Here is a 22,808-nt window from a genome sequence, read left to right as displayed (position 1 = left end):
TAAGCAGGGGCTTCCTCATCTCAGACAATGTGGCAGCAGAATAATAAGTAGAATATAAATTATAGTTCAGCTCTTGGGATTAGTGGATTCAGCTATGCAAATAAAAAATGAATTCACAACATCTGCTAGAGATTTGCATTACAATACCTTTGCATCATCTTACTTAAAGCTGACATTCTCATTCTATCTTGATAAAGCAATGTAAAAATATATTTATTTAAGAAATTGGCAAAAATGACACGTTAATGCAGAATTATACTAGCACCAAAGAGACAATCAGCCCTATTACATGAACACTTCCTCTAACTCTGTAAATGTTTACATTTACCTCCAGATAGTTAGCTTTCTCCGTAGCTAACTTCATCCTCATGTTTGGGCACTCTATATACATACACATGTGCATAGCACATAATAACCTCATATAGTGCCCCTGTCCAGTGTTCCTTGCCATGGACCAACACCCAGCGGTGCCAGGGATTCTCCTGCACCCTTATTGCCTTGATCGGRAAATCACTGGGGAACCCCCAAGCAGATGCAGGAGTAATAAATGCCCAGTACCGACCATAGTGTGCCTTGTGTTGTGTATCTGTCCCTGCTCAGAGTCCGGGCATTGCCCTCACCTTACCGTCACAGGATATCTAGAGAAGAACAAGTTTAGCCCCAGATCCTGTCTCATTTTTTTGGAAGCCTAGAAGCAGCTGCCTGAAATAACTAAAAACAGATTTTGTAAAGCAGAGAGCCTTACTGCACAATTTTTTTTTTCTGAAAAATACATAAGACCTTTTTAGAGAGTTGATGTGACCCTGATTTGAAATGTTGCAGCCAATGTGGGTTTGTACACTTTCCCATTTGGTCTCCTGTCACTAGATGGGATGCCGCTTCATTGGCTTTTTGGCTGCCAGGAAAGCACTTCCCAGCCTATTTGGAAGTACTCTGGGATAGATACTTATTGCAGAAGTGGAAAGGAAAAACAAAATGGAAAAYGTATTCTAAGGGGAAACAGGATTGTGTTTGATGATCGATCTAGATGATTCTTGAATTCTTTGCTTTTCTTTTTCTCTTGTGTGCAACCTTCCCTAACTCACGGCTCAGGGCCAAATAAGAACAGAAACACATAATATACTTGTGACAGGGCTCAGACAAAGAGCATTGGGATTATGAGGAAGACTTTCAGGATCTTAGTCCATACAGGCAAGATATCTACCTCTGCTGTCTTCTGTGTCTTCTTCTCCCTTGCGCCCTCTAAAACCTGTGAGCATYAGCCTGGATGAAAGCCTGTTCCAAGGGCTCCAGGGCTTAGACAAACTGTAGACAATCACCATTTTTTTTTTTAAGACAGGCTCTCTTGGGCTACTGTATCAATGCTGGATCAGGTTCTGCTCATATTTGCAACAGGAGTAATCATGCTGAAATTGATGTTGCTAAATTAGTGCGAAGCTGATCTAAGAGCAGAGTAAGATCCAGGCATTCATCTATGTAAAAGGATTTTATGTGCATAATTGTACAGGATTTTGTGTTTGTTCTCAGATGGCACCAGTATCAATACTTTCAGTCAGGCTGGGAAAATTGGCTTTAAGCAGTCTCACTTCATTCCAGGTTCTTCTACTGAAGATTAAAGGGATTCAAGGAATATCAGGATGTGAGAAAAGCGGAAAAAAGGTGCAGTGAATATCGGTGATGAACGGAAAGAACTTAACAGCTGCAACACCTCAGAAATAAAGAATAAGAGGAMAGTCACAGTGGGGTTTGAGTGTCGGGCAGCTGGACTACATTTAAACAAGTCACATGAGCTGAACAGAAGTAGTGCAGAGCAAACAGTCACATTATTTTAGGCACTGGAAGCACACAATTATATTGAATTAATCAATAAATAAATAGGAATTATTTAAAAACTATGTTTTATGGTAAAATTAACCTGTCCATGTGACTATTTGCACCATAATTGGATAATTTAAGCTTCCTAAATGTTGCTATTAGCATAAAATAATGTGTAGCATATTTACTTCTTTAAAGTGTTTATTCTCTGAGGTAGTTTGTTTGTATTATGAGCTTTATTATTTTAATAGGCATTTCCTTAAAAGGAAATGTATAAGAATTTGTGAAGAAGTTAGTGGCTGATAATATTTTCTTTTAACAGTTTTATTTCTATGGTGGGCATTTAACTAAAATTCTTACTACCATATATAAATCTATGTCCATTATCTTTGTCGTTATGTGCTGTCAGCAAATTATGAGGTACYCAAGAATTATTTTGGTTGAAATATCAAGGTTCTAAAGTCATTTAATGTTATCAGCTACTTGTTATGGACACACAGACCTCAGGCAGCTTGTTAAGATATYGATCAAGAACTTGTATTTGTACACAGATATAAATTTATCAGTCTTTGTATTTCAGGCCTTTAGACAGAATCCAGTACTGAGGTATTTTAGCACTCTATGGGAATATTTCTCCATATTTAGAAACAGCACGAGCTTTTAAATTCATGGATGTAAAATATGTGTAGATATTATCAGGATATTATGGAGTAACAGGATTMTTTATTGACTTAGTAATTATTTAGTTAATCTTGAGAGATGAGAAACATCAAATGCTAGCAAGAGCTGCATGTTACAGAGGTACCAGTGGTGGCATGTAACTCTGGAAATGAAATAAACATTTTAAAATTTTAGAGATACTCCTTTTAGTTAAAATAAAGAAAATTACTGGAACTGTTGAAATAGTTTGGTTACGCTGATATTTGTTTTGCTCAGTATACCTATAATTACATATGAAAACAAACCTAATTAGGAAAAAAAAAACAGAAAAAAATATCACTCTCATACCACTAGTAATGAAGGAATAGCAATATCCTGAGTTTCTCTTTGAATCAGTCTAACACAGAAAACAATAAACTCTCTGTTAGAAGCCCCGCTAAGTAAGCTTTAGAAATACATTTTCATACTAAACGAAATTTAGATAACACTGAAAGATTATTCAGATTGCAAAACAAATAAATACTTGGAAGCTAGGAACTGCCAGAGTTAAAACTGACCATGCCACTTTTATTTCCTTTTATGGAAGGAAATAAAAGTATATTTAATTTAATTTGGGTACTTAATTACCTAATCCCCACCTTCCCCCACCCAAGGGATCCCTGCTCCAGGTCAGTCTTGATCCTGCAGAACTCTAAGTACATGACAAACGTGAATAATTCAGCTGATTTCAGGAGAATGACACAACTCACATGCATTTGCAAYTGCTTTAACAAATGAGGGTGTCTTTTTAAAACTTAGAAGGTGCCCAGCAAACAAGTTRGATGAAATACTTATTTTTATCTTCTATATACAGAGTAAATAAATGCTAGATACTTGATCTACCTTGAAAACTCCAGTGAAAAAAAGAATCTTTATTTTCTCTTATACTTATTGCTGCACTGATGGTAAACCCCAGAAACCCCAGCAGCATTATCATCCTCACAGTCCAGCTCTGCCACGTGTAACATAAGGACTGATACTGTGCGTGTACAATACTGCTACTTCTGTGGGCTGAAAAACTGATGATACTGTACGGTAACTGCAAAAGCTGCTTCTGTTTCAACTCCAAAATGTTGATCTCTGGAGTTTTTTTTTGTTTTTTGTTTTTTTTTTTAAGCCTGTTAAAATCCACTAATTATTTGCCATAGAAAGGAGAATCAATATAGCTATAGACTGAGCATGTGAAATACCTGCAATGGCTAAATCTAAAATAAGTCAGTTGAATCATAGGCTAAAAGTACCCATTTTTTCTCTATAAATTAAGTTCCAGGCTAATTAGTTGAATCACTATAGACATCTAGTTATCCTAGATTTATTTTTTGTTTTTTGAGTATTAAGGAGGCCCTAAGGAGAACACAGGGGATAATAATGTTAAACAGCTACAAGGAAACACCCCCTAAAGAAGGTAAAAAAATATATATTCTAACATTTAGTATATGTTTACTACATGGAGAAATTTAGTTTGTTCGTAATATGACACTACTACTAACACAATTCAAATGGCCGATGGCCTCCAAGACAGTGCCAAATACCCACTTACATCTAGGCACATCCCTAGGCGACGTGCACCAGCTATAATATATGTCTGTGGCTTGCCAGGGACAACGTCATAGCGCTCTGAGCTCTGGCACCCCCTTACAGCACAATCAGTCCCTCGCATCCTCCCTCACATCAGCAAGGGGTTAGTAATTTAGACTAATCCTGAGACTGTTGTAAATTATTCCAGAGCATACACCGTTATGAGCGAGATTGGGTGAAGAAGCACAAAGACGATACGCTTCATTTCCCCCGCTCAAGTGYGGCAAGAAGCATAGTTTGAGGTTAGGTTTGAGGACAAAGGAGTGCTAATATTGTGAACGAAAAAAGGAAAACCCTAACATTTCTTTGGAGCATCATTCATATTTGAACCTCACAGAAATGGTAACGTTCTGTTTTCTCTACTTCTCTGTGGATCCAGACTTACGAAAGCCTAAGGCCAAGATTTGTCTCTGACATTAGAATACTAAATTTTCTTTTCTTTTCTACCTAGCTGCACATTAACAAAATGAATCTCCTGCTCAAGACCTCCACTTTTTTATTCTTTTATACAATTATTACAACAATTTTTTTATAGAATTTGATGATTACAGAAACTGCCAAAGAGATGGTCATTTTGAAAAGCACTGTTTTAAGCTTTGTGGATGACCTTCATCCTTTGCAGGAAATTAGTCATCACCATGTTTATGAATGTGGATTTAAAGTGATCTCATAATGATAGCTTCAAAATATTTCATTTATTCATCTTTGCTTGCATTCTGAAAGAATGTGCTCTTCCCTTTACCGAAACACAAACAAAAATGATCACACTACTTATCATATCAGCCAGAAATATCACTCCCAGATCTAACTGTGAAACTACAACCTACATAATGGCTAGAATGCCAACTGGTACAAATTGGCACCATTACATTTATTTAACGGGCCATTGCTTTTTACCACCAGCCAGAATATACCTTGCTTTTCTTGCAAGGATTAAAGGTATCATAGCATATATCATCCTACTGCTTTATGGGAAGAGTGATGATATAGTATCACAGTCAGCAAAGATAAAAGGGCCAGTCAGCCTGATGACCTATCATTTTGCAGTCTATTCAGTACACCAGTCTTACTAATGCCCTAACTTGCTCACAAATATCTGAAAAGTTTAGCCGCATTTTTTTTATTCACAAATGATTTTTTAAAAAACGTTATCATTCCCCTGCTTCCTGGAAAGSTAGCTTTCATGGAACAAAAAAAGAAAGAGAGGAAAGCAAAAAAAAGGTCAAAAATCCATCAAAAACATCAAAAAACATCAAAACACCAAAAAGCTTCTGGACAAAGGAAGTTCAGACATGCAATAATGAGTCCTACACAAGAGCCACAAACATTAACAACACATCTGTGCCAACAGAGCAGACTTGATCAAAAGCTTACAATAGGCTTAATGCTGGCTTTATGCCAGTTGCAGAAGGCCAGACAATTTCTGATAAAGCAATGATAGTACGAAYACAAACTTTCCTGGGTAAAGAGTATTTTTTTCAAAATGATCCCCAAGCAGAGTGAACTGTCTGGATGAGTTTGCACTGACTAAAGTACTCTGAAGCCAATTTTGATTTTGTACTAAAATTCACTATTAGAGCATTTCAGTATCAATGAACACTGACCTGAGTAGAACTGCAAATTTCAGGATCTGCAGTTAAGTATGACTTCTAAGAAAAACCTCATAATGAAATCAGTGGAAAACCTGTAATTAGAAGAGGCATTGAACGTACTTTTTTCATCCTCACTGTTATGAATCTATTATTATTGTTTCATACCGTCAACCCTAATATTTCCTATTAAAATGGATGTTTTGCCATCTTTTTAAAATTTATTTTAAGACAAAAAAAGAATGAGAGTGTTAACATCCTTTAACTTTCTATTTTTAAAACATTACAATCTTAAAGTTTTTTATTATTTTAATTGGCTCAGTATGGCTTCTGAATTATAATGTATATATTTTAATGTATTCTGCACATAGGAGAGAATAAGATTAGTCAATTAAATGAAAAATAATAATTACAAGGTCTAACACCATGTCTCCAAACCTATGCATGACACTGTCATATCAGTTAGCAAAAACAATTGCTATGAACTCGTTGTGTGTATAAGCATAGGGAAAACAAAAGATTAGATTGATATAATTTAAGCYATTGTTAAAGAGAACCGGAAATGGTGAATCATCCTGTTCTAGAGAACTACGTCTTCCTTCCATAACACTAAGACATGATTCTACACATAGCTTATAGGTTCTCCTTGACAGTACAAAATTTTCTGTGCTGTTCCTCAAGCAGTAATAGGAGTCAGGATGGGAGCTCCATCATGTAAGAGGCAAGACGGAGCTGAAAGAGTTAAACCCCCAAAAGGTAGTCTGGAAACCTGTCAGGCAGTGATGAAATTCTAAAGAACATTCAAAAATTGCAGAAACAAAGAGAAGGAACAGCACACTAGCAGACAATTATTTGGGCTTTCTGAACAATTTATGGTTTGTCATAGACATCCTGCAACTTTTGTAAGCTATTAAGTGAAAGGCTGCATTTGCTAATCAGTTCACATATCCCATAAGGATTACTCAGAGGGCCAGCAGGCCTGCACACGTGCCACAGTTGGCAGGGAAGGCTAACAGGGATGCTGTTATTTCAGAACCTGTACAAGTGGATTTAGCAATCTCCATTGCTAAGCTGAGTCTCAAACACAAGACCTATGTCCAGCATTTGTACCTCAATCTCTAAGGCAAAAGGGAGCTCATAAATTCTGCTCAGACCAAAGAACCCAAAACTTGGGCAGAGCAAAGAATTGGATATAGTTCAGTAACTTGCTGAATCTCATTAAAGAAAAAAAAAAGGGAAAAATATTTTAATTTATAATCAAATTTATAACACACTAATGATATACAAAATTGAGGAAGATGGAATCAAAATAAAATTGTTCAGAATGAGTGAAACAGAGCACCTCACTGCCTCATTTCTTCCTGAAAATGCCTGAACAACTGTATTACTATCCTTCACTGAACAAGAAATATAAGCTCAGCTCATTACTCTAGATGGGTCCTTGATCACTATCATTATTTTAAAAAATTTATATTCCAAATGGCTTTTACATGTCTTCCTCGAGCACCAAGTGAGGTGAATGACAAGAAAAGTCAGCCAGTTTCCATTTTATTAATTGATGCAAAGAGATTAGGTCCTAGATATTAAGCTAGCGCAATCAGGCTCCGCCTGTGCCCTGGGGAGCTTCTGTGCCCCACCATTCCACACCGCTAATACAGCACATACTGGACGCTCACATTGCCCTTGCACCAGATACCACGAACACAACGTATGTGTTCCTCCTAAAGTGCTCTCTGGATATCTYAGGCAGAATTAACTTGATTATAATTAACATATCAAGATGCTAAATGCTTGAGCTAGTCAATCTTGACTCTCTTTCTTGGTGACTAGAAGGAGACAGCCACCTGCAGACAGTTACATTTTTGACTTGGATGTTGTGCTAGGTGGTGCTGAATTGCTATTTGGTAGCACTTGTTTTCCCCTGGCTACGTAAGAGGTGGCATAGACCAYGCTACATCAATCTGTTTAATTTTAAGAGCTGGGAGGGAAAAATTCCATCATCTATGGTCCTTTGTAATAGCTGTGTACAAACTGGAAAAAAACAGTAGAGTCTGAGAAAGCTGTGTGAAAAGTTCCTACTTATATGGTTATTTTATTGTTTTCTTTCCTCCAGGAAAAGGATATTTGAGGATATTTTACCTATTCATACAATTTTTGCTGCAAATTAGAATCTTTGAGTTCTTTACAACAGTATTTGCACTTTAACTTTGTCTGAAAATTATAGCTGAAATTTCAAAATCTAGTCCAATAAATGATTCTTRTAATTTAATGCTAAAGATCTAGGTAAAATTTTCCTGAAGTTCAAAATGCATGTTATTCAATATTTTCTGTTTTAAAAAAGAAGGTAAAGCTTGGTATCTGTCTCTCTACTCAAAGAGCTTTAGAAATTGAGCCAGCACTGCAGGCAAATTCAGCAGAAACACTGCAGCTGGAGTTGGCACATCCCCTGAAATCACATATATCACTTTATAATTATATTGGTGCTGCCTGTTTTTACAGCATTTAATAGCATCTGACCTTATTAATTCCCATTTTTATTATATATTCATTGACAGTAACTGTCACAGCTTCCACTTAAGAACCCAAAATTCCACAAAGCTTCTCTTCTGATCAATGAACCTTGGCGATTGAGGGGTTTAGATAGCAGCTGTCAACTTCTACTTTCATAATACAGAGGYATAATGGTGAATCCAAAAGGATAGCAATAGAAATAATGATTAAGYTTTGTAGCCCAGGAAGAGGTGCTTTTGCAAAATATGACCTTTCCTTAGCAACACTCTTTCTTTAGCTATTGAAAGAGCTCAAATATGATTCAGAAGTATATCCTAGGGAACAGTCATATTTATCTCTAATTAGGCATTAATTCAAATTCATTTAATTTCATTCAATTAAAAAAGGAATGATAYTGTCTCTATTACTCATAGAATATCCAGTTGTTCTGATACAGTATTCCTCTTCCACAAAGGCCACTAATTCAAACATGCTGTCTTCTAATTGCCCACAAAAAAGCTTCTGTTTTTAAAGTTGTCATTAATTATTTTTTTTAAAATTCTGATCACATTACTGATGCGATAAGCAAAAGCCTAAAAATAAATAGACAAAAACTGCAGTGGGGCTGGGAGGAGAGTAGTAATTTACTGTCATTTGAGAATTCAGTTTGGGATCTGGGCCACAAATTCTCTCTGATTTTGTATAGTGCTTTCAGACACACCATTAATATCCTTTACTTCTCAGGCCAGGCAAGCCCAGGAGAACTGCACAGTACATTCAGCTCCAGGGGAAAAAAAAAAAAAAAGAGAGAGAGATAGAGATTTCCTTGCAGTACTACTATAAAACACTTTGCAGCTGACCTGAGTGAAGCTGTGAACCACAAGCTGCATTCACTGAAACTTAGTCCATCAAAGGCATACTTCAAGACAAACACTGAAGGTGAAACTCTTACAATTATGGGTAACCCTCTCATGGGCACCAATAAGGGCACACATTTGGCTACCTTCATCTCTTTTTGGTTGAAACCATTTGTTCCTGGACTGATAGTTTTTATAGGTCAACTACAATAAGATAACAGGCCTGTTGTGTTTTACATCTGTAGGCTTTTTTCCCCCCTCTGGGGTCACATGGTCAAATTTATAGCTAATACGGCTCAACTGGTGAGGAAACCCTCCCCTCCAAAAAAGATAACCCACAYGAAAATGAAGAGTCTTCTTTTAGTAGGGACCTAGCACAGAACAACAGCATACACCAAAAATGATTTATATTTGTATTTCTTATAAATCTTTCAAGAAAAGATTAAGGCATAGGCAAATTGCATTTCACTCCAGTGCATCCATCTCTGAGTTGAGAGAAGCAAATTGTCTATTTTTAATCTCTCCCTGTGGGTGTTTCTTCTGTTAGCTGACACTGTCTTTCTCCCTAAAGTCATGGGCAGTATTTCCTTTGCCTCTTGGGGTAAGCCATGGGAGACTAAACCTTTTCAGCCTGGTTAGAACTTGCTAAGAGCATTCACTTGGTCACAGCTCCCCACAGTAAAGAACGTAACTCCTTCATAATAAAGAACAACTCCTTCATCTTTGCCTGTGTTTTATTTCCTGATTTTTCAGACTCTGTCAGTAAAATCAGAGTAATATTAAACAATCATAATTAATTATTTCTTAAACAAAACAAAACAACATCATTTTCATTCCCTGTGATAGAAGCTGTAGTTTGTCTCTGGGACTCTGAGCATAATGGGTCTTTCTGGATGTGAAAGTATCATAGAAACTGGAGGCCAACTTATTACCAGTATATATAAGGTACTATAAGGTAATCAGTAAGTGTTCATTGTCTCTTACCTCCTATTCCTGCTCATGATCGAAGGAGTTAATGAAGATTAACTATGAGGTTTCTACAAAACCTCTAATTATCCATCTGTTTATCTACAGCAACAGGAGTTTTGCAGGGAGAGGCGGGTTGCTTGTTTTTTTTYCCCTTGGCTCCAAGATAACTTGGGATGGAGTTTGTTCACATACACACCAATATTACTGTGGTCTACAGTGACCAATACTAGTCAAACTGAGACTTTTTATTTTAGCTGTTTGTATTGTATTTGGATGCCTGTTTTAGACTGAGGGACTGAGGGACTTTATGTAAAAATTAAGCTGATGCTATTTTTTATATTTCTTACAGTTTGAAGAACAATAACCATTATCTTTCAGGATGCTAAACTCTTCTGCAGCATCCACACTGCTCTGCAAGAAGTGGCTCATGGAAAGCTCAGTGCTCAGCACTCAGTAGCTCCATGCTTGTGCTCCAAGTCTGTAAGAAGGCCACTCCAGTGCCACTACCACGGCCCATCCAGGGGATGGAAATCACAGAGCATCCTCAACCTCAACAGTGAAAAGGTCAGGATGAAGGAAAAATAATCATAGAGACAGATAAGATACTACTTTCCCATGGGCTGTTGGAACATTAGAAATAATGGTTTGGTACCAAAGGAAGAGAAAAATTAAAAGTGAGAAAGTCTATCAACTTCCACTCTRTAAGTGTATAAGAAAATCTCAGAAAATCATTCCTCATTCTAACCAGTGAAGAGCAGGACGAGCTCAGAGTTAGGCTGAACAACCAACAAAGAAAAACAAGTTTCTAAGAACATCTCCAAATCCAGACATCCAGTTTCCAAAACTATCCAAACCAGACATGGAGGCAGTCTGGAGATATAGCACAAGCGGCATTTTTCTCTAAGACTATCTAAAAAGGCAACTCATAAACTCTAAATTCAGTAATCTTCTACTCTTTCTTATCTATAGGCCATTAGCTAAAAAAATAYACAGCACTGAAAGGTGGCAGCATTTTTGAGCTGCAGTCTAATACTTCTGCTTAAAAATGTCATAGATAACTTTTCACTCAATAACAGAAAAAAATGCAGGTTTGCATTATTTCAAATGAAAAAAAAATCATTCAAATAAACTGAAAATTAATATGAAGATTAACTGGTTATGTGAGAAAGTGAAGGATTTACATCTTTCACTATTCAAAGTAACATAAGCTTCAGACTGCATGACAGTAATGGCCGCAGTAAAAAGCCTGACGGTGCTGACGGCTCCTTGCAGTGCTTCTGAGACAAGAGTTCTACAAGCACTTGTGTGAGTCACATATCCTGTTTGTGCACAAATCTGAAAATCGGCAGTATCAAGAGATACATGCTGAATGACTATTTTTAATTTCTGAGTATAGTCAAAAGGTTGTAACTGGCAGTATTTTAAAGCAGTATTCTTTTTCAGTGAARCCATGTTAGCCACACCAATTCATTCACTTTATAATAATGCAATTATTACTGTCTGCTACCTGGTGCAAATAGGTAAAAAGATATAGGCCCAGCTGCAAGGACTCTATAAAGACAATTTATTGTAGGGAAAAAGCGGTAGAGATAGACAGCAACAAACTGGAATACCTTAAAACAGCATCATAAACATTATTAGCACTATATTGTTAGGTTATATTGCAATTCTTGTTTATTATCATTGCTTCAAACAAATATTTGTTATGGGAAACCAGGTGGCCTCTAGACTTTTAGGTAGAAGTCTGTCTTCAGGAGGTACTTGAAGTAGAGGAGAAGAATTGATATTATATTTGAATACTTAGATATTCTTTTTGTGTTATTTTACAATAAAATTTCTCCACAAAAGACCAGACATCCATAACTTCTGCCTGTGTTAGAGGGACGATGGGTGAGGCTATTCTCTGGGACTGACGGTGATTAACAAAAAATCGCCCTGTACTGTTATATTCTTTTACACTCAAAAGCAGAGCTGCTATATCCAAACTGGTCTCACCCAGCCTGCATTTCTGCATTCAAACTGCAAGATGAATATTGTCACAGGATAYAAGCTCCTCTAGTCCTCTGCTTTTTGAATATTCACAGAAAAAATACAGCCCTGCTGAAGCAGTAATTTAACATACACAACCTTTTTCCAAGAACACAACCGAGAGTTTAGATATGAGTAAGCAACAAATATTTCTGCATTTTTCCAGAACTAAAATAATACACAGGCAGGTCATGACTGATCGATATATCAGTCAAGGCATAGAACATGCAGAGAGGATGAACATATGTGTGTGCAAGATGTTACTTACCTTGTATCTCTTGGATATTGTTTTGTCCCTGCTGAAGCATCTGAGAACGTAAATTAGCCAAAACCCAATAAATGAAATGGAGGGAAAGTTTAATTCACCCATACCTGGTAACATAARTATTTTCTTCTTTTCCTCAAATTAATTCAAAATTTCTCTCATTTCTAAAAACAATAATAGAAGTGGAGCCATAGCATGAACATTAATAACTGATTGTCATGCAGAAATAGGTCCTAGCATGTGAAATACAAATACTGGACCCACTACACCTACAATAAGAAACTAGAAAAATAAGATTATTTCTCCATCTGCTTTATAATTACCTGGAGACAAGATCCACTCTATTTTATTTTGGCATKTCTGAATTTTTCTTTTTATAAATTGAATACATTTTGCTGATGATATTTCATAAATGTTCACAATGTTTCACAAAGTTCATCATTATTTCGAATAAGCCCCCCACACACACACTCCACATCCATGCTGACAGACATGATTTTTCTCTGAAGAAAGTCTGCAAGCACTTTTAGAACATAACAGAAGACATTGTGGTGCAGGCAAGAAAAAGCTTTTGTCAACTCAAAAGAATTTACCTTGACAAGAAGTCTGTGAAAGAGAGACGTACGGGATATCCRTGTCGTATGACTTTGACCATCTCTAGGACACCAATATACTGTAGTTGAGCAGACACATAAAAATTGTCGAAAGTATCTGGTGACTTAGAGTTATTAGGTTTTATACAATGAACAGAATGTAGTGTGCAGTTCTGCAGCTTCCCAATAATATCTGTGAGYGATTTCTGTGGAAAAAGTTAGTTACCAGTCACTACTGTGCAGCAAAAGCAGTTGCTCAGTGCAGCACAAACATGCTTTTCCAAACTTTTCAATACCATTTTCTTAAAAGGCATGCAAGTTGCTTACTCACGCATATCATTTTTCTGCCTTTGCAGTCTGTAAAGCCTAATACTGCTTTTTATTTATTTTTAATTTTCTTTTCTGTCCAGCAAATATTCACTAACCCTGAGCTGTGTTGCCACAGTGGTTGGACCCCCTCGTTCCAGTCTCTGAAGAAATGAGGAAGTTCCTTTCTTTTTCAACAGCTGTTAGGAGAAAAGCACACTAACATTACCTTAAGCTCAGTAGTAAGCCTTCTTATTCACTGTTAGATGATTTACTAATAAAGGCAAATATTTACACAAATACCTTGTCACAGGCAGACAAATCATTAGAGTTTCAGAAAGAAYTGAGAAAGTGGCTAAGTATTCTTAAATATCTGTGGAGGCATGGCTGGCAGGAAAGTTTTGATTTCAAAAGCAGCTGTGTGCTATTATAAAGATAAAATTCCATTTCAGAATAACTGAGTAAAGTAATATGATCTGGAATTCTATTGCAGAAGCAGGACTGGTACAGTTAGTATCCTATACAGTTTGCATATTAATAGTGCAATTCTGTTTCTCTCTAAAGATGTTCCTTATGTCTTTGGCAGATGCTTAAGTGAATAAACATAAGCAAGGAGGACTGAAAAATTTTGAATAGAAAACAATAACATTCTTATAAAGATATCTTCTGTTTTCTTCATGCATAAGTGAATGTCATTAAAATTTCTTTTTTAACCACTTACCCGTTTCAGCCACAAATTATCAATAATCTTATGTCTCACTAGAACCAATGGTATACTACACATCGGAATTGGGAGTGGCGAATAGATTTCTTTTTTACTGTGCTTCTTCCTATCTTTGAGACTAAAATCGTAGAAATTAACTATTCTAGAAGTGGTCTAAAGAAGCAAGCTTTTTTTGTTAAACTATCTACAGCAAGGCTGCAAACTCACTGCATTCTAAGATGCGGCCAAGCAGCTAAATTATTATTCAAATCTCTGGACCAGTGACAGCCTTTCCACCTCTGACCTCTCTTTACTGCCTTTCTCCAGTCCACTTGCCCCGTAAAACTCCCTTTCTATCACATCAGCATGTTCTGTCCTACTCCTATCTTTTTCTAGTTGTGTCAGAAAAGTATATTTCTTCAATTTGCCCCACCTAGGTAAAAATTCACTAAAAATAATGCAGTGCCAGCACTTCTCTTCTCACTGCGCTCAACTGTGGAGCTCTTTTTCATTTCAAATCTCACTTATCAGAATGCAATAAGATTTTAAAGGCAAACTCATTTTCTACTTCAAATTGCAAAAGTAAAAAAGAACTGCTTGTTCCAGGTCTTCTCATAGAAAAGGCACTAGCCTGCCTATAATGCTTCTCAGTTAACGCTTACAAAATGTTTTAGGAATATAAGTAGAATAGTTGACAAATAATGCGGTCACCCCTTCCTCCCAACAGTTTGAGTCACTAGCTGAAGACCATTTGCTGAGTCAGCAAAAGAACCAGGAACAAAATTTCATATCCTAAAATTCCTGCCTGCTGTGCTGTGTTGCATACTTTTTTCCTATGGGAAAAAAAATATTTGCGTCAGAAAAAAGAAAGGAAATAAGATAAGAACAAAAAATGAATTTAATTCAACCTCTTCARACCTGGATGTCCAAACTCTGACCTCTGGAATAAGATCTTATCACTCAATCTATACTTTCTATTACCCTCTAATATATAGCTTCAAGAAGCAATTTTATATTGGAAAATCTTGTACCTCTAATCTACAGAAAAAATGTACATATAAAACTTTGCAATTTCTCTTAAGAAGTTGAAAATTTCTCTTAAAAATCTCTACCACCACAATGTTGAAAAGCTTTACATAGAAGACACACCAAAAGCTTTGCAACAGGTAAGTTCTTAAAAAAAAAGAGACAATGAAACAAAATGACCATAAAGAGAATCAATCAACAGAGAGGAAAACCCAGTGCTAGTGATGTGTATTCATGTTATTAGACATCCGCGGTATGAACTCTGAAGTTTCTCTCCCCTGGCTATGATGGAGTCTAGATGACTATGAGGTAGTCAAGTGAGATCTCATCTTTGGAAAGGGTTTCCTCTGCCCCAGCTGAGATTTCTACAGGTAGACACCTAAGAACGAAGCCATTCCTAGCTGTATTTTGGGGCCTCTATTATGATGATCAATGGAGCGAAATGTGAATTTACAAAAGTTTCCAACAGATTTACACTAACTTTTAGATCATGAGAGATAAAACATAGCACACTGCCCTCAAAAATGTTCCTATCAGTCTATACCTCCYGATCCCTTCCATTTTATCCATATATAGTAACATAGATACCATTCATTTTGTATTTCTCATTGCCTACAGTGTGATGAAAGTTACAATTCAGTCTCAAACAAGTTTCAAATATTAATGGAATGCCAGTCTCCCTGGTTGATAATTCTCTGCCTAATGTTTCTTTTTCTTTCTCCCCCTCATTTCTTATTTTGCTTGTTACCTTTACTCATGGAATAAACTCAAAAGAAGCAGTGGTTATGACTTTCCAAAATCTAGTCATTTTAATTCTAAGCTGATAAAGAATGGGCCTGACATTACACTTCCAGTTACAACAATAATAACAATATTATTTGAGCTTATCACAGCAGATTTTCAAGGATGTGCTGCAAAATGGCAGAAATTATGTGGGACAGCACAGTCATAGATGTGGCCTTGATCCACAGAAGAATTTAAGCATGTATCTGGTTCCATCTTCTGCATCAGCTATCTTGTTCCAAAATGCCAGGTTCTTCTGGTTTTTGTCACTGCAACAGCTTAGATGCCTAAAGTTTTGCTTCAGTCCTGCTGGTCAGCACAGTACCTTGCTCAAATTAGGCCAATTTAGTATCTACAAACTAAGTAGTCTTCTGTCCCACTTGCACAACTCTTTTCAAAGAGCATCCTTAYGGACATCCTCATCTCTGTGGGCAGATGATGGAGGAAGTTCTTCCCACCTCTGATCTAGTACCTAAAAGTTGAGAGCATCCTCAGTGAACCTTGAGGATCGGATGTTATTTATTGTGCTCCCCAAAGGAATCTGGACAGGTTTTCTATCTTTCAGCAGAACAACCTAAGCTATAAGCTATTCTAGAATGGTAAAAAGTCTTACAGTTTCAGAAAGCTGASCAGAACGGTGTTTCCCCTTGGCTTGAACTTGAAGTTAGAACTAGGGTTCTAACTTATGTGCACCTTCTGTGCTTTCCTCCATGATGGGACTTTTCCCTCCATGCATAGGATCTTTCTCACATCCTTAGGAARCTTTCACTAGGAAGCTGTGATTTTTACTCTAGTAGAAAGGCATCTAAAAGTAGGCATTGCTGTGCCTCAGCCATTTGATAAATCTAACCTTAAATCAACACCATTTCCACTSAGATTACTGGCAACAACAGTAAACTAAAGTTATGTTACCAAGCAGGGAGCAGGGCCATAAGAAAACTTTCATTGACATTTTTTGGATGTACTTGCAAGAAGACCTCCATGAAGACACATGACAGTAGGCTCCTTCATCACATGACAAATCAATTTTACACGGCTGTATGCCAAAATAAAGTTGTAAGCTTCAAGAAGCCTGGAAAGGCAGTTGACTGAGACTACTGCTTGCTTCTTTTCTAAAAGAAGGAGGATTTCCAAAACCGTATCAAGAATGGACTCAGGAAATTATGTGATTTCCCCTCAAATGTAGCACTCAGCTTCTAGGACAACTACAATTTCCAGAATTTGTTTAACTACTATAAAAAGTCAGTAACTTTATAAAAGCTTTTAACCCAGCACAAAAAATCTGTCCAACAAGAGATAATGTTACATGTGAACTATTAATTTTCTGGACAACCTTCCTTTTWTTTCCCTGTCCTCTTTTTTGTTTGTTTGTTTGTTTTTTGGCTGACTTACCTAACGGAAATGGAGACAGGTTCAGAAAYGGGATGAGTTTGATTTAAATTCAAATAGGCTGGGAAAATTTACATGCAAGTGACCACTCAGAAGAATAATATTTTCCAAAATTTACAGGTTCGAGCTTCATACAAGACCTCACAATCAATCTTTTACAAATCAAAATTCCTCTCAAATTGTTAACACAATAAAGACATGGAGGTTTATTTCTGAGCTTCCTATCTTAAGTTACTTAACCTTTCATCAAAGTTAGTCAAGGAGATGAAGCAAAGAAGTGTTCCTAGACAGACATAAAACTAGTAAGATTCACTGCTAAGTTACAGAGCCATAGAATCATAGAATGATTTAGGCTGGAAGGGACCTCAGGAGGTCCTCTAGTCCAATCTGCTGCTCAAGGAGTTCCAGGAAGAGGTTCTTTAACCAACATATTTACTAATATACTACTATCTGCTAGTTCTCACTATTGCTTTACTGTTGAAGTTAAGAACCAGGTTATTTCAATAATTTAATGAGCACACAGAAATAAGCGGAGGAAATGGAGCTTTCAGAAAAGACAAAGTTACTGAGAAAAACCTTAGAGAAAGAGCATAAAGAGTCCTAAATTCTTACCTTGCTAAGCTCCATATACTTTTTTGCTTCTCCACTTGCATAGGCCACTGATGGCTTTTTATTGAGTAAAGCTGCTTTACACCCTTTGATTTTGAGAGAATGAAACGGAGGAACAAGTGATCCAGTTTGTGTCAGCTTGGACTGGAACAATTGATTGATGACTATATTTTCACTGGCTGGGAAAAAAGTGGTAATTAATGCATGAAGATAAAATATATGTAAGARAAGTACATATTTGGTATTTGGAAGGCCTGTGCTAAACAAAATAGGGTGGAAAACAAAACTTTTCAGACCGTCTAAGCTTTTGTTTACTTATGTGAAAATCCKTCTGAATTTTGTTCCCTTCCAAACTCTTAGCCTACAGCTATTTATCCATATATTAAAGCAATACCACAGAGATGCAGGCTACATARCATTTACCTAACATGTAGCATTTACAAATGATCAAAGCATTTGATAGACATCAGTTACAGACGGTCATTGCACTAAAGGAAAATAATTATAGAAAACAGATTATAAAGGGATGAAAAAAAATGCTGGGAGAAAGATAGATCTATAACAAGTTAGATTCACACTTCTCTACATCAAGACCTTGCTTATAAACATTTTCAAAAAATAGATCATAATGCCATATATATTTTTGATGTGGTGGTGGTAACCAGCACAAAACAAACACACTTCCAATAAATGCTTTTAATACAGAGAGGACACTTCATGCTAATTCCAGTTAAATTCTACTTTATGAGATTTTGGTGACTGTTTTTTTTAAGATGAATATGGTAATTACATGCTGCTTGTACTGCCACAGCATCAATAAGCATTGAAAACCACTATGTGTGATATATCCTCAACCATCTTTTTTTAAAAACTAACAATCTGGGATTATGATACACTTATCATGTGAACAAAAGAAAGCAAAAAAAAAAAAAAAATAGACGAATGGGATGAAGGTCATAAATAATGTCATTAAGTTTACAGTAAAACGTAGAAAGCTTAATTTTGCTCTTTATTAGCTGTGTAATTATATATTTATTACATAAATTTATTAAACTAAATGTTTAAATATACAAATACACAGATTTGTTTCCCCTCTTTTTTGTGGAGATTACTACTGTTGACTTAACARAAAGAATAAAGTTATGAGAAGGACAGCAAACAGATACTTGAATTCATTTCAGTAACACAAACTGTAATCAGTGTAGGACCATAAGCACAATCAGTGGAGGACAAGGTACACGTCCATAWTTTAAATCAGGATAAATGCAGTAAGTAAGGCTAGCAAAGGCATTAAAACTAGCCTTTAAATTAAAGCAGATAAAATCAATGTTAATAGTCTCTCATATTTTATTTGTGGGACAGGTATGTTCTGCATTCCAACATATATATGCAAATATATTTAATGTCTTTAGTGTATATAAAATTTTTGAACCAAGTAAAGAAATTAAACTCAATGAAAATAGAAAGCAGTGAACACTTCTTTCCTGTGTGTGTGTGTGTGTGTGTGTGTGTGTGTGTGTGTGTATATACATACACACATTACATTCTTATACGTGTATATACACACACACACACACACACACACACTTAAAGTATAAGTCTGTATAACTTATGGAATTGGCCCTAAAGGATATGTGTCACTGACATCTAATAGGTTCTAAGTTCTCAAAAGCCTATGTTACCTTAAAAAGAAGGAACATAACCCTGAAATCACTTATATGTTTGCAAATACTCTGCCTTCAGAATTGAAATATTAATTATATTTGTTATTATTTGACTTCTTAATTATATATACTCAGTATTCTCTGCAAATCAAACATTTTATATCCAATCCAAATTTCCATTCTTCCCTTTTAACAGTTCCCATAGCTTATTACACAAAGTAGCAAAGAAAATACAAAATGAGACTATTTGAGAGAATGAAGAATTATCTCTGTTGCACTGATAGAACACACTGTAAGTTGACATAACTTCTCATACCGTTTGATAGATCATTATGCAAGTTCCAACTAGTAGGAACTGGAATGTCTCTAAAACTATAATCAATAGGATTATATTTAAGATCAATTCTTCCATTTCTTTTTTCATCCTTAGTGCACATTACTTGCCTTTAAAATACATCAATGATTTTACTAGGAAGTTTAGCTAATTTCACAGTAAAATTGCTAAAAGTCAATATACTGTAATAGTAGTTCTGATTTGGAAGACAAGTATGACCTCCAGAAGACCTTTATTTCTATGGAAGCAAATATATACCATAGTAAGTGAAGGAAATTGCAGTGATTAAAGRAAAGAAAAATAACATTTCAGGATGCACTGACATCCAAGGATAATGTTTTGTTTTCCTTAACAGAAAGAGTAAACAATAGAGGTTTTTAATTAACTAATTATGAATCATTAATGAACAAACTAAGATGTACTAATTTTAGACATATAATTATACAATATGCACATGGAAAGGTATTAAATTTTGTAATTCAATGGACATTGTATCTGTTCACTGAAAAACAAAAGAACACCCACAAGATGCTACTTTTAGAAAAGGTACTTAGGCAGTGAACTACATTCTGTTGCAGTCTCTGCAACTTCAGAAGCCTTATTTATTTTCCTTATTTTCTAGGGTGGATTCATTTTTAATTCACACTCAATGATATTTTTAAATTTATACTTATTTATCATACTATATCATTTTTACAGCGCATCARTTCTTTATATCACATCACATTATACAAAGATGTTTTATATTCACAGACTCTAAAGGCTTTCTAAAAAAATAGAGTAAGTTTCAGACAATGTGTACATACTTCAGAAAGAAGATGCAGGGGGGGAGTTTGTCACTGGGAATAAAACTATATACAAGTTCTTCTTAAAATTAAAATGAAATTTACAATCAAGTCATAATAATGTTGCTCTCTAACAATAGCAACCACAAAACCAATTACTTACTTTTCATTACAAATAGGAGATTTTGTGAAAGGGAATCTTTATTTTTTTCTACTGAGCCAGCAATTTCGTAAGTAACCTATAATAAAATATTATGACATGATTAGTAATGACCAATGCATTTATTAAAAATCTTACAGCAGTAGAAACGAAACTGTGTGGTTGTTTTGCGCTCCACCATTAAAAGCTGGCACCAAGTAGTGTCATTTGTTCCTTTCTTAACTATGCCAATAATATTAACCAGAAGAACTGGTCGTTGAACATCGTGCATCTCTGTGTGAACAGAAGAAATTTCATCAGACATCATTGCACAATGCAAGACTCAAAGGTGTAAAATAGAACAGGAGACAGTGATTTAAATGTTATTTTCCCTCCAAGATGAGCGAGTCACTCCCAGACCACAGGTCTCCTTGTCAATGAGAAACTGTCCACACTCACTATGACAAATTGTTCCTGGAGCGATCTCAATCCCAGCTTACACCCAATACAAGCTCCAGCCATTTATTCTGCCTTTGGAGGAAAGTTGCCTTCAGTCTATAGGATATGTACAAACCCCATTTACCCTTCTAACAGGTACGCAAATGAAGACTTTGGATCACCTTGTCTGCCTGATATCATTACTTCAAGAGCAGACAGTTGGAGCGTTACTCCATCTATTAGCTGAATGSACATAAACTCCAACACATGCGGAGGGCATGTCTCCAGCACGAGTCCTGGGAATATGCCCAAAACAATGAAATTTGACCAAGTGACTGTTTTAGTACTGATACTGTGAGCCACTGTACAGAAAAGCAGTAATGAGACCAAAAAGCAGTCACTGAGCCCAAAGTGCCAGTTAAAACCCTTGCATCAGCATTTGATTTTTTTTGTCTTCAGATTTCCAAACTGAAGTTTATGTTGCCAAAAGTATTAACCTTTCACAACATATAATGATTAAAATAAAACAGCAGAAAAGAATTTTCATATCTAGAGTTTATGAATATGCTTCACACCATGGTTAGCATGGTAACCCGTATGAAAGGCAGACGAGAGGAAAAACTTTCAAAATGAACTGGAGTATTTAAGTTCTGTTTTTAAAAATGGTCTAAGTACAAATGGTGGGATCCCTCTCACCTTACAGAGAAAAACAGTATTTTACACAGTGATTCATCTGGCCTATTTTTCAATGGGATGCATTTCATCATAGCAAATGCCTGTTTCCATTCACTGTCTACAAAGGTAGTTTAGATAGCTAACTCAGATGTACATGCCTCCAGTCACATCAAAGGACATTTGGTTAGATGACGCTGACCCAGAGACCCTAACAGATTCCATCCTTTCATGGACTAAGACTCCACCAACAAGCCATAATGATGCCTAAGCTTTATGTGATTAACTCTTGGAATGGAAGCAAGGACTGGACCAGCCAGACCTCCAGATCAGCACCAAGGGTGAGTTACGTGACTCACGAAGGGATTGAATTCAAATTGTATCCAGCACCTACAGCCCATACTTCTTTCTTATAGCTACTCTTCAAGTAACTAAAATTCTTTTGGTCTTTTGTTTTTTCTTTTTTTTTTTTAAGTGAATGCAGTTGACTACAGTAGATGTGTTTATTAATAGTATAATAGTATTAATAGTATTTTTACTCTGCAGAAAACAAGCTAGAAACACCCAAGTTAGATGAGACACCCAAGGCAATCTAGCCACAAAAGCTTAGAGCTTCATTAAACCTAAATTACCTACATGAAGAGAAAAAAATCAGTCCAAGCAACACTCTTACACACACACACACACACTAAACCTACATAGCGGATTACAAAATAAATCCACCTTCAGTTTTTAGAGCAAACAGGAATAAAGAGGGAGAAAGAAATAAATTTCCCTCCTCTGATCGAGGTAGGAATTTACAGTTCTTCCCTCCCAATGCAGTTTTGTAAACTAGAGAGGATAGACGGGGTTGAAAGAAACGGTCCTCTCCCTTCCACTGATGCATTGCCTAACGGCAGTTCAGTCACTAASGTTTTTCTGGATATACTGTTAATCCTAAATTCTGTGCTGCATGGCAACTTTGCTTTAACTTAGGGAAAAAAATGCTTATTCCTGCTTCCTCTGCGAACTCCATTATTAYCCCTGTCTTGGAGCTCGGTCACTCCCATACTAACCAGAACGTACAGACCCGATTCC

General features: G+C 36.1%; 1 protein-coding gene across 1 annotated transcript in view; it reads right to left on the bottom strand.

Moving 5' to 3' along the window:
• MYO16 (myosin XVI) overlaps window positions 1-22,808 on the bottom strand; it is a 384,245-nt gene that overhangs the window by 68,684 nt on the left and 292,753 nt on the right. Inside the window, exons 24-27 of the mRNA XM_085318127.1 lie at window positions 20,646-20,721; window positions 17,703-17,878; window positions 13,309-13,389; window positions 12,884-13,089 (exon numbers count right to left, since the gene is read on the bottom strand). Of these exons, the coding sequence (XP_085174253.1) occupies window positions 12,884-13,089; window positions 13,309-13,389; window positions 17,703-17,878; window positions 20,646-20,721 (539 nt within the window). The remainder of the gene's footprint in view (window positions 1-12,883; window positions 13,090-13,308; window positions 13,390-17,702; window positions 17,879-20,645; window positions 20,722-22,808) is intronic.

Source organism: Rhea americana, unplaced genomic scaffold (assembly GCF_003343005.1).
Source record: "Rhea americana isolate MKP2758 unplaced genomic scaffold, rheAme1 scaffold_52, whole genome shotgun sequence".
NCBI lineage: Eukaryota > Metazoa > Chordata > Aves > Rheiformes > Rheidae > Rhea > Rhea americana.
This window is presented reverse-complemented; position numbering and strand designations above follow the sequence as displayed.